The sequence below is a fragment of the Acanthopagrus latus genome, chromosome 8 (genome assembly GCF_904848185.1).
Source record: "Acanthopagrus latus isolate v.2019 chromosome 8, fAcaLat1.1, whole genome shotgun sequence".
Lineage (NCBI taxonomy): Eukaryota > Metazoa > Chordata > Actinopteri > Spariformes > Sparidae > Acanthopagrus > Acanthopagrus latus.
Genome location: NC_051046.1, coordinates 4,693,280 through 4,706,082, shown reverse-complemented (window position 1 = coordinate 4,706,082; position 12,803 = coordinate 4,693,280). Strand labels below are relative to the sequence as shown.

The window sequence follows — 12,803 nt, the reverse complement described above, 5'->3', positions numbered from 1 at the left end:
TAAAAATAGATGACACTGTCTATAATGCCAGCAATTTGATGACATTTTCTTGTGTCTGGGAGGATGTCTTCACTGCCTCTCAAGATGTTGGTAGGCTGACTCACACAGAGTGGAGTTGATATGACAGACTTTGATCTCTCCCACTCTGTCTCTGCCTTTTGCTGTTCCCCCAGTGGACCTCTGCATATGTCGACCCACATCCACCCTGAAAAAGCAGAACGAAGATCCATGAAATGAGATGCCAAATACTGCTCTCCTTGTGACACGGAGGAGGGGGGGGGGGGAGAAAAAAAAAGTGTGACAGTGGAAGAACAAAAAAAAAAAAGAAGAAGAAGTCGAGAAGCGGGCCGAACTGTTGGCCATTATGAGGAGTGTGTGTGACTCGAGTTCACCGCTGATGGGCGTATTAATCATACTGCAATAAAAGCTGGTCAGGCGTTCACAACGGGGACGGCACCACGGCGGCTTAGGTCCCAAATTACACCCTGGAGGCACTTTACCCTTTAAAAAGAGGATGGGAAACTGCTGCAGGAAAAAAATAAATAAATTTAAAAAAAAACCCAGAAAATAGCACCTGTGTTACAAATAGGCAGCAGACGGGCTGCGGGGAGGGCCAGAGGCGACTGATAACCCATGCAAGGAAGCGCGGTGTCGGAGAGTTGCGGGGAGATCAGGAGTGGTGGGTTTTTACCATTAGGACCGGAGCAATCCGGCCTGCACGGTGGAGATGAGGGGAACTCTCAGAGATAATCATGCTAACACTGAACTCCCTCATTACCTCTGAGGCTGAGCTCTGGGCAGGAGGCCAAGTCACACACACACACACACACACACACACACACACACACACACACACACACACACACTGTGAGAGTGAACACAGAACTAAGACAGTGTGTTTATATCACCGAGAGAAGAAAGGCCGCTGATGTGTATTGAGCTGCTTAAATAATTACATTTGTGGTAGTTATGTATGATCATGTGGCTCAACAGATCAGTGTGATAACGAGTAATACAAGAGCAACAGTTACATTTATTTGTCGGGCATCGCCTTTTGTTTTCCCTCCACGCGACTCTGCCGGAAGAAGCTGCGAGAGAGAGAGAAACCTGACACACTTTCTGACAGACTTCTCCCGGCTTCAGCCTATTATACAGTTCAACCTCGCTCAAAGTCACTTCAATTATCAACATGCTACTGTGAGTGCCTCTGGTCCCAAGAGGTATTGTAGCAGTACAAGGCTACAGATCACATTTAGATCTCAGATCAAACATGTTACATTTTGCCCCAAACCCTAATTGGCGTCGAGCAAAAAATAGAATGTTCTGAACTCTCTCTGATTGTCATCAGTGTGGGGCAACAACAGTTCAGTAAAAAAAAATAGATAAAAAAGAAAGAAAAGAAAAGCTGTTTTGACACATTTTACAGCTGCATGTATGCTGTTAGTTTAATGTATCTGGTTCTGATTCTGAAGAAAGGTGTGCTGTGCATTCAGTTGAAACACAGGAAAACAGGACAAACATGTTTTGAGGAATTTGCAAAGGGGAGAAAAAAAAAAAATCACTTTCACATTCGCAGTCTTTACGTGCTGCTGCAGAGCGCCACAACTCATCTGAGCTGAGGCGCGATTTTATCTCTCAGATAACAACGGCTTCGCTCAATGTAACACGTCACTTATGGATCCGATTGTCCTCTTCAAAGATGGCTCATCCTGCCGCATGCTGCGAGAACCCTAGCAGGGAAGTAGTTTAGCATATACGAGCAATGGGAAAGAATTCAGACGTGATAACAAAGCTTTTGATTACCCACTCCTGCCATTGTTGTTTGACGCTCACTGGAATTCTGGGGCGCACATCACCAGTCAGTCTCCAATCAGGCACCTGTGGATCACAGCGTGCCAGCGGAAGCTATTTTAAGAGCTGATCAAAGTTTGATATGACTCTGATGGTGTGAGATCCTCCATAATGCAGGTGAGGCTAAAGTGAGCCTGGCCTAAATAGTATCCCGTCAAACAGACGTGTAGATTTAGTTTGCAAATTCAGAGCTGAAACAAGCCACTGTGTTGACGAAATGAGAGACATTTGTAAATGTGTAACCCGGGTCGCGGCATTTTTATTTTTTTTTTCTTACAGTCTCTTCAGGCTCACAGACGCTGATATTTCTCCTCTGTGCGGTTCCAACGACTCTCAAAAAGGAAAACAAATCCTCACAGGGCTTCTTCAGCACCTCGTTCATCATGATGAAATAAGGAAAACAAATGTTGTGCAACATAATGACACAGGGGAAATTTTCTCTAAAGGTTAAACACTATTTTGAGCAACTGTATGAACAATGACTTTAAGCAATTTAACAATCCCTCCATGGGCTTGTGAGTTTGTTTGAATCCACATCTGCGTGTGTCTGTGTGTGTCTGCGTGTGTCTGTGTGTGTCTGCATGTGTCTGTGTGTGTGCGTGTGTGTGCGTCCTCACAAGTGTGTGCTTTTCTGCTCTAGTGAGCGTGTGTTTGAGAGAGCAAGTGAGATGGAGCAGTGCCAGTGGGGGATATAAAAAGTAATGTTTAGTGTTGTGTGTGTGGTAGTGTGTGTGTGTGTGTGGGTGTGTATCATGCAAATACCTACATGGAATGAACCTGGACAGGTAGCCAATTGAAGCGGGATAAGGAAGTTGGGAGGATAAAACACCCATTGTGGAGGGGCAGCACCCAGTGTGTGTCTGCATGCTCTCTGCTGTTAATTCAAAGATTTGAGAAGCTGAAGGGACTCACTGTGAACACACAGTCCTCCAGCAGTATTGGAAGCTGTATTGATCTCTGTTCAGCTGTGTTTTGAGTGGATCTGCGTGAGACGTCTATCAAGGCCTGGTTGGACTCCGTTCTGCTGTTCTGGTAAGCTGCCATACTGGTGGTGGGCGACCAGTGGTGCTTTTCAAAATCTGAGGGCAGTGTGATCGAACTGAGGTATAAAAGGCCCAATTTGTGTTAATGCTGCCAAATCCTCTCTTGTTCACTAATTGTTATTATATTCTTTAACATGCTTTATTCGGCCCTTTAACCTGTTGTGTTTAGGGTGTCTGCTTTATGGGAGAAAAAGGAGTTTCTCAGGCATAGATAGATTTATTTCTTCTTCCCCCAGTGGCTGTAGACCTCCAGCTATCTCAAATGTATTCTGGTGTTGTTGCAACAATCTTCATTTGTAGAGTCATGTCTGGGTTAGGATGGCAAAGGTCTGGTTGTCTTAAGAATCATACTGAGCAGCAGTTTTCAAGGAAAAAATAGAAACAGTAAAGAAGGTGACAACTTTGAAGATGTATCCTTGAGTAGAGCAAATTTACCCTCAATTGATTATTTTCTTTGCTCACATTTACCGAGAGACCGCCTGATAAATGTGGTGTGAAGATTCTATGCGCAGTAGCGCTTTTACTTTAATGTGTTCCTGCACTCACAATTTCTCAGCACACGTTCACACTGTCAACACTGCGCCTCCGCACTCTGTTTCAGGCGATGGTGTCGCAGAAAGGTTGCATATCTCACACTGTGGAATCAACCTCGGTTACAGCAGATTGGTGAAATAGGAAAATAAAGCAAAACTGGAGGGAGCTATAACAGAAAAAAAAACCTCTGAGTTAGGATCAATGTTGTGATGGAGCCACTATGACTTAAGTGAAACCAACAGTCAGACGGCTGACTCATTTCTCACTTCGGACTTTGTCTTAGGCTTACAGTGAAGTGATTTTTCCATTATGACTCAGCCAACAGGATATTGATCACTTACTGTAACTAGGTCTTTAGTTTTTGAGCAACATGACTTTGCACTGACACAAACTACTTGCTGCTTTGTTGGTATGATACTTGCTTGGCACTTGTAAACAGCGGTGGGGGTTAACACAGCATGGCAGATTGTCAGCTGAGGCACTAATCTACCTTGGCACGAGGGCAAGTTTCACCTATCTGCCGCTCAGGTATCTTAACCTTAGGTTGTTGTGAAGTGCCTGATCTTTCGAGGCAATCCTGTAACCTAGTTCGATGCCACAGGTGTGTTTGGCTGCCAGCAAAGTATTTACAGTTAAAATGTGTCACAGGGCTTGGCGTAAATTTGTTTATAACCTACCATAAAGGTGTTAACCAAGAGCAGGTGAAGGATGGGTCAAGTAACAGTCTGGAGTTTTTAAAGTCTCATTCAGAAACGATTTCCATGTAACTCGCACACAGAAATCTAAAACCGGTTATTGGCAGCGAACGGCGTCAAACATGACTCAGCTGTCGTGCATGTGCAACAGTCCTCAAAACAGTGGAGCTGCTGAAATCCTGCACGCTTTATTTACATGGGATGCAAATATACTTGCAGTTAGGTCTGAAATATGCCTTCATTTACCTCGATAAGAGGAGAGCACTGAAAAGCCTTGAATACTAACTGTGAGTGTGAGGAATGAGAGGGAGTGGAGCCCACACTAAACACTCAGTCAGCTCACAGTGAAATAAGCAGTCGTAATTATGTAAAATCAGTGCGGCTAATACAATAACATCAGTAAGTCGAACAGCAGTGGCGCGTAAGTTTCTGTTACTCAAGGCATTTTGAGCATTTGCTGAGGCAAAGGCACGACAAGCAGTCCAAAACAAACAGTGTGATTAGTGGACTGACAAACAGATCAAATGGAGGTTTTACTCTCCGAACATGCAAATAAGTTGCCATTAAAACATAAAATCCAACTGACCCACGTTAATGGAAAAGCTTACACAGCCCATAAACTGTACAGACACAGAATTCCTTTGTGCTTCTGTTTTTTTTTCATGACCTCCAGTGGTTTACTAAGCATGACAAGATAAACAATTATATATGTTCAAAAACGTATTAATGTTATATTAATAATAATTTATTCATTTTCTCTTAGCATCTCCTTAACAGATCACTGTTAGTGTGGCGACAAGCACATGTCAATTCCTGTGGCTTTTTGTCTATCAATTAATATGACACAGCAGATGAAGGAATTTCAGCGATTGCAGTAGTAGAAGCTTTAAACAGCTCCGTTACGACAGCACACAATGAAAGGTAAGGCGATGAGATTAAATGCTGCTGTCAGTGGTGAGTAGAGAGAACTGAAAGTTTGTGCTCAGCTAGAAGTAAAATTACTCACATCAGAAATGGCTCAGGTAAAAAAATGAAAATAAAACATCAGTTAAAAAGTACCTGGTAAATGAAAATGCTCAAAGTACAAGTTACCTTCCATTTTAAATGTTTAGAGTTTTAAATGTTTAGTAGTCGCAGTTATAAAAAGGTTATTTTTCAAGTTGCTATCAGGCTACGTCAGGTTAACTTCTGTCTAAAGTAAACCAATTTAAGCGCCCAAACTCTCATAACACCATCGATTCATGTTACACATGAAAAATCAATGAAGTTAATGTGAGCCGGCTAACTGCAGTTTCACCCGTGTGCAGCTCACTTCACTGTGCTTAGGGAGGTTAGAAGAGAAGGTCCTTTTCCAGAGGCAAAGCAAGCACTTATTTACCATCTGATCAAAAAAGTATATCCTGATGTGGAAGCTGCCTATATCTTTGCTCCATCATCTTTGTTCCATGCAGCTGACAACTCCTCAGTAGTAACGGCAAGTGTAGCAAATTAAAAAGACATGTTACTGTATCAAAAAGCTACTTGAGTAAAGAGAGGACGCACTGTTTAAAAGTGTAACATGAAAAGCAGTTGTTTTTTGATAAAGCAACTTTATGGACTCACATGCTTTTACTCAGCCCCTGTGTACTGGATTACATGCATGCATTGTTCTCCAGTGAGTCCCTCCTTCTGAATCCACTGCAGGTGTGGCGGACTCCACCACTAGCAATCTAAACTGCTATATGGAGAAATTATAACTGAATGAAGAAATTAAATTTAAAAAAATGTCATCCAGGACACAAAAATAGGGTTGGATTTCATGAAAATGTTCAGGACTGTAACTTTTAATGAACATAAACATTCATTTTTTTAGGTGTATCCATGGAAATATGTTAAGCATTGCTGTTCCTTGGGTCTCAGGATGCCCTCAGTCAGTAAAAAATATAACTCCTTTTTGATTTACCCATACAGTGAATTCCTCCTCTCCTGCCTCAGCCCCTGGGCCATGGTACATCATCGTGCAGCAGCTACAATATGAGTATAACTTCATCCACCACCCTGGACAGCCAGCTGACCACAACCTGGGGCCCTGCCAACTCCTACCCTGATGGTGAGGCTCATGTCGTAAATAGTTAATTAAATAGTCTGAATAATATCATTGAGGAAATATGACATTTTTCCTCCTGAAGGAGTCTGATTGCTTTATATTCCGTGATAGAGTTCACCTCTCACTGGTTGTGAGACTGCAATGCAAAATGAAAATCATTTGACAATTAGCAGCTGATGTATTGCTCACCTATTGAGCCCAAGGGCTTTGAAACACAAGGCATGAATCAGGGATTCCCGACTGAGAAATAGCTCAACAGCTCTTTGAGTAAACTGCTCTGCAGATTAATTATTGACAAATACCTTCAGTGGAGGAATTCATGTTTCCCTCATCAGAAGCGCGTCCATTGACAAACAGAATTAATTCACTGATGTCGAGTGCAGTTTTTACAATGTTTTCATACACAATCATTGACGTCTATCCCCAGTTCCGATGGTGATGTCCGGTTACACAAGCCGCCTGTGGCCTCGTGACTCCCAGCCGCAGTTCTGGACTAAGTACCAGGTGTGGGAGTGGCTGCAGCAGGTCATGGACATGCACCAGATCGATGCCTCCAGCATTCCCTTCCAAAACTTTGATATGGACGGCCATCAGCTCTGTAGCCTGAGCTACCAGGACTTCATCCGTGCTGCCGGCAGCGTGGGACACATTCTCTTCCACAGCATCACAGAGCTCAAGTGGGGCGGTGCGTTTGAAAGTCTGAGAGGGGGTTGAAGGGGGGAGGGTTGATTAGTCTCAATAAAAGAGAAGCTGGTTGATTTGAGTGTGTCTGGAACAGATTCTTGCTGAAGTGTTGTTGAGAAGGGATCGCAGAGCCGGTCAGGGGTCACACTGCATGGTGCTGTGGAGGGGGGGGCGAGTGGCTGCTCGAAGCGAAGGAGATGATGGATTTGTTGTTTGCTCTTGGTAGAGTGGGTCTCTTAACAAAGCACGGAGGGGATGTAGCTGAGAAACAAGCCATTGTTTTGATCAGAGTCTGAGGGTTGTTGTCAAGAAAATGGGAGTTCATACGCCAGGGGCTTCGCACTTTGAACCATTTCTTTTACACGAAAGAAACTTAAAGCAATTCGTGATGCATGAAATTCCTGTGTTACAGTTTGTGGTTGCTGGCATCTCACCATAAAAGTAGTGACGGGAAAACCAAGCACAACAGGTTTAACCTCCATTCAATACGCCAAAGATAACCATACCCGGGCACAGCGCTGCTATTGTTCTTACTTACTTAAGAAAAAAACAGCTTTGTTTTATTGGGGCAAGGTGTTACATTTTCAGATATCAAATACTATTATCACCTGTTTGTGATGACTATGGATAATCGCCACAAAAACTGGGGAGACCATGGGGGGGATTGTTTGTGTCAGCGGTTATCAAGTTTTGATTTAATTGTGCGTGTTGCTTCCTGTTGAAAATTGACAACAACAAAAAAAGACTGTAGGTAATTATTATTATTATTATTATTATTATTATTATTATTATTATTATTATTATTATTATTATTATTATTATTATCTTCCTACTCCTTTTACCTTCCACCGTTATAAAAATAGTAAATGTTTCGGCTTTGTTTGCACTGAAAACAGCACCGTTCTTAGGAGCTGTAAAACAGGATCTGCACATGCGTTACAACGATCGTCTTCACCCTCAAACATGCAATTTGTGGCTCTAATGATGATTTGAATACTGTGGGCAGGGGTTTGGTCCATTGCTGTCTGATGTCTCATCATGGATTTGAAAGTGAACGATCAATCTTCACATAGACAACACAGCAACAGATTTTGCTGATTTGTGATGATAATTCACTTCCTTTTTCCGTCTCCCCCCCACACAGGGCAGTACCATGTGGATATCGGGCAACTGGAGCTCAAACCAGAATGTAAGAATCTCCCAATCAAAACTAACAAAAAAAAAACAAAACAAAGTCAACACTGTCAGTTTTGGCCAGAGATGTTCAGATAAATCACATGAATCATTGTGTCCTTTCACTTCCCTCTTTACAGTAGACTTCTCCTGCCCATTTCCAGATGTCAGCTACTCACCTGGAGGTACTGTAAACAAACAGTCTGCCGTATTGTTTCTATTACCGCTCGATTTGAAAATCGATTCATGTCACAAATAAATGCAATGTTAATTTTGATTATTTTTCCCCTCAATTAAATCAGAAATCTATGATTCCTCGATCCACCCCCTCGCACCTGTCGCCTCTCCGACCCCTTCTAGCCCTGGTGAGGAATTCATAACACACACAACAAAACATGATCGCACTTTCTGGATTTTAATTGTACCCCGACATAAGTAACAATAATTGATAAACAGTTATTTAAAGTTAATGTTACTTTAGTGAATAGTTAATTAATTGTCAACAAACATACTGAAATGCTATTATAAAAACATTTACTAAGCAATTAATTATTGTAAGGCTGCTGCTGATGTTGGGTTAGTACATTTAAAACCAAGTGTTGCCTAAAAATGAAATAATATCAATAAAATTATTTCTCTCTCTTAGATATCAAAAGGACTTTCAGTCGTCCTCATCAGGTCAAAAAACACAGTAAGTAAACACAGTAAACACATGTTTACGTCTTAAAGGAGCATTTATGTTGTTATATTCATTCATTCAGTTTTTACTTAAATGCCTAATTTTCATTAATATTGAAATTACACTTGAAACAGAATAAATACACACAAAATGATAAACACATGGGCAGACAACTTTGTAATCAAGAGTTTAAACTGACCACTTGTTACTATTGTGTTACGCTTTGTACCCGATCCTCCCATTTAAACTGCTGTCTTTGCTCGCAGACCCGAGGGGGACCCACTTGTGGGAGTTCATCAGGGACATTCTGCTGAACCCAGAGCGAAACCCCGGGCTGATCAAGTGGGAGGATCGGACAGAAGGGGTTTTTCGCTTCCTTAAGTCGGAGGCGGTGGCGCAGTTATGGGGCAAGAAGAAGAATAACAGCAGCATGACCTACGAGAAACTAAGTCGGGCAATGAGGTACGTCTGTAACAGCTATGTGGTTACATAAATACGAAAACTGGAAAGTGAGTTATCAATAACTGGGGAAAAAAAATCCAAAAAGTATTTATTCCAATTAAGATTTGATTGATTACTTTGAGATACACAAAAAGAGTCACTAATGATGAAGAAATTGGTAATTAATGATTCAACACTGGTTTGTGCAACTCAGCGGCTGGTTCATAGTTCATCAGGAACTGATGCTGATCTACAGATGTTTATATAATAATCATCACCTAATGATTCCTTACTATATTTTCTCCCAGAAACACATCATTATAGTCCTCATTAACAACTTCTTGACTATCAAGTCATTCCAGTTTTACTCCTTCTTCCTGCATCAGTTGCTACTCACATTTTTGTGAATCATTCTGTAACGTGCTACTGAGACAATTATGACACCGCTGATTTCACTCTTGTTCACTGTGTTCAGTAGCAACTGCGGTTGCTAAATGTTATCATGCATCTTCACTTTACCCTCAGAGGGAGTGAAGCCTGGCTGCAGAAAATAAAGTTCCTGCACATTCAGTACAGAAAACATCCTACATGCACATGTTTGGTAGAAGCTTATAAGATCTGTGATGTGATGAGCAAGAAGTTTCACGCTGCAGCGTCTCCGATGAAAAGAACCGACAGCGTTCTTGAAATGTGCTCTGAAACAACTCCACTTACGTGCTTGACACCATCAAAAGATACACATCCAAAACCGGTCAACCGCCACTTACAATCACTGATTACCTAAAGTGGAGTCTTTCTTGAACGGCTACATGTTTTCTGCTTCACTCCCAAACGGCCTTCTCCTCTGAAAATCTTCCTGGCTTCTGCAACAGTCACAGCTTTACATTCAAATGAGCTCATCAAATGAGCTTAATTTCATTGTAGTGCAAAAACCACTGGGAACTGCAAAAATGTGCCCGGAGGTATTGTCACTGTGACCACAAAGCTGATTTTCTTTTTAGTGTGGTGCAGCAGAAGAATTTGCAGCTTGATGGCATCACCAAACAGACACTCTCTGTTATGAATAACAAAAGCCAAGGAGTAACAACCGGACTAATTTAGTTTCCCTTTTCATTGGAGTTTATGGGATTGAACTCGGAGGAAATTTAAAAAGTCTTTCGAGTGGAAAGCTATCGGCCCCACAACAGATGAGAGAGGCAACGTTTACCTCTACTGACAAAGTTATCGATCATCCAATAGATGAACACAGTGAATCAAGAAGGTAGAAGAGTAACTGATAGCTCCTCTCTACTGTAGAGTAATCTGATTAAAAAAAAAATATACAGCAGGTTAACCCAGTCAGCAGAATAAATGTTTTGATTTTCTGCAAACCACAGAAATGTTGACATTCAACATTTCTCTATATTGCAACTTTGACTTTATTAAGGTTCAATTTTCAAATTAATGTTGAAACAACACTGTGCTTATATTCCGGTTAGGTTTTGGAACATGAACCACTTGTTCGGGGTTAGGGAAACATCGTGTCTTGGCTTGAAATACTTCACCACAAACACCGCGAGTTAAAAATATACGATGTTAGTCTCCATAAATGCGGCTTGAAATCCTGAATTTCCTGATATCCACTGGTGTCATGCTTACAGATGTCTAAACTTAGACTTGAGCTGCAGTTACTAGCTCACCAGCCCTGTTGTCTCACTCCACCACCGTCCACTACGTCTCACCATGGAAGTCAAGTCATTAATATGTAACATTAACATGATATCACACATAGCTTATGGGACGTACAAATGTGAATGTATCGATCGTTTGTAGAACTGTGAACTTCTGGCGACTGAATTGATAATCCAACATGCATACTTTAACAAACGCATAATAATACAATTAAGTTTCTTTCTCATACTGATTGGAAGGGGAACACAACTCATGTATGTCAGTGTGGAATAGAAACATATTTTTAACATACGATAACAAAAGTGAGACGGTAATGCCAAAACCTGCAATGCTGCAGTCCATCTCTCAGAACGTTCACCCTGTCTGTGGCTCCATTGGTTCCTACTGAAGACATAAAAAAAGGCCTTGTTGGAGATACTAGTTTTTAGCAAACATTATTCTCACTGGAGTAATGATTGTGTTAGGGACTATTTCTAACCGAGTGTCAATGCGGGCTGGACACACACACACACACACACACACACACACACACACACACAGTGCATTTGGTTAGTAGGATTATTCCACCAGACACAAATTGTTGTAATTCATCTCATTCAGAGCATATTTATCAGACATGTTCTTTGAGAGAGGGAAAAAAAAAGAAAACACTAAATTGTTGTTATTAATCTGATTCAGACGGTATTCATCCGACATGCAGGCCCTGAAAGAGAATATGACTAGATACGATTCAAGTTATCAGGCTGCATCACAAAAAGTTATTTTGAATTGAGTTTACCAGCCGGTTCTTCTGTCGCTCTGTTGCAGATATTACTACAAAAGAGAGATCTTAGAGCGAGTGGACGGACGCAGACTGGTTTACAAGTTCGGGAGGAACGCGAGAGGATGGAGGGAGTCAGAGAAGTGACGATTTCATTAATTTAATGTGTTTTTGTCTTTGAAGTTGTATGCAAATATCAAGTTTTACTGTAGTTTTTGTTGTCTGTTTTGATAAAGATTTGTTTGAGCTGTTTACACATTGTTGATAACTGTATCTGTTTGTTTTGGTTTTTTTGCTTTTGAATTGTACCCCTTTGCTGTGACACTGCACTGAGAAGTCCTTGACCGTGCCTTATTAAAAATGTGCTTATCGAACCTGTGTTTACATGAAGCCCTGTAAGAGAAAGGAAAAACGAGAAGCTGACAAAAAGAAACACAGTGAATCCCGTTTCTCTTACACTGATTTTTTTTTTTCCCAGAGGAGCACATTTTTGCATTCAAAACACATGTTGCAGAGAGACATGGATGTATGGTGAGTGTTTTGACATGTGTACTGTGAAGCGTCCTTTGGGATGGGATGCTTGACCGCTGCAGGAAAACGACGTCAGTAATGATAGATGAATGCGTTCCATGAGCACGATGCAGCAATGAATTGAGAGAATACAAGCAGTAAATTGTGTATCTTGTCTTTGCATTCACTGAGCTGTAAAAGAGAAAGTGTGTAAATGTTTGTCGTTGTTTGATACAAATAAAGACCGTTGTTTTTATTTCACAAAGGTCACTTTTCAGAATGCTGCTGTGTAGTTTGTGTGAATCAAAAACCAGACAACAGACTTAAACCTGTTGAGAGAATAAGAAAATATTGTTCTGATGGATGTCGCAGCTCTTCTAGCTCAACAGTTTCTATCCACGGACTGTGACCAAGATCCCACATTTAACTTTGAATGGCCATCTACGGAGAGATAGTCCAGGTCGTCACTTGTTTTATCACATCGGTGTGAAATGCCACAGTTAATTGTTCATCAGTGCGTGCCACGCAGCCGCCAGGCTGGTTCCTGCAGGCCTGTGCGACTCTCTGGGCCCTAGATGGCCAAACCAGATAAAAGCAGTGTCGATAAAGGGCTCCTTTCTTTTGGCCTGTGTTTCGCAAGCAAATCCGTGTCTAATCTACACTCCAATTTATCTGC

The 12,803-nt window shown here is 41.5% G+C and overlaps 1 protein-coding gene across 1 annotated transcript; it reads left to right on the top strand.

Annotated features, from left to right (window-relative positions):
- The first annotated feature begins 2,672 nt into the window (after positions 1 to 2,672).
- On the top strand, positions 2,673 to 12,388 carry ehf (ets homologous factor). Its single transcript, XM_037105745.1, has 9 exons — positions 2,673 to 2,883; positions 6,074 to 6,212; positions 6,637 to 6,894; positions 8,038 to 8,082; positions 8,207 to 8,251; positions 8,369 to 8,431; positions 8,713 to 8,757; positions 9,012 to 9,207; positions 11,665 to 12,388. Exons 2-9 carry the CDS (start codon positions 6,137 to 6,139, stop codon positions 11,762 to 11,764), a joined length of 828 nt encoding a protein of 275 aa, XP_036961640.1. The 5' UTR covers positions 2,673 to 2,883; positions 6,074 to 6,136; the 3' UTR covers positions 11,765 to 12,388.
- Positions 12,389 to 12,803: the final 415 nt, after the last annotated feature.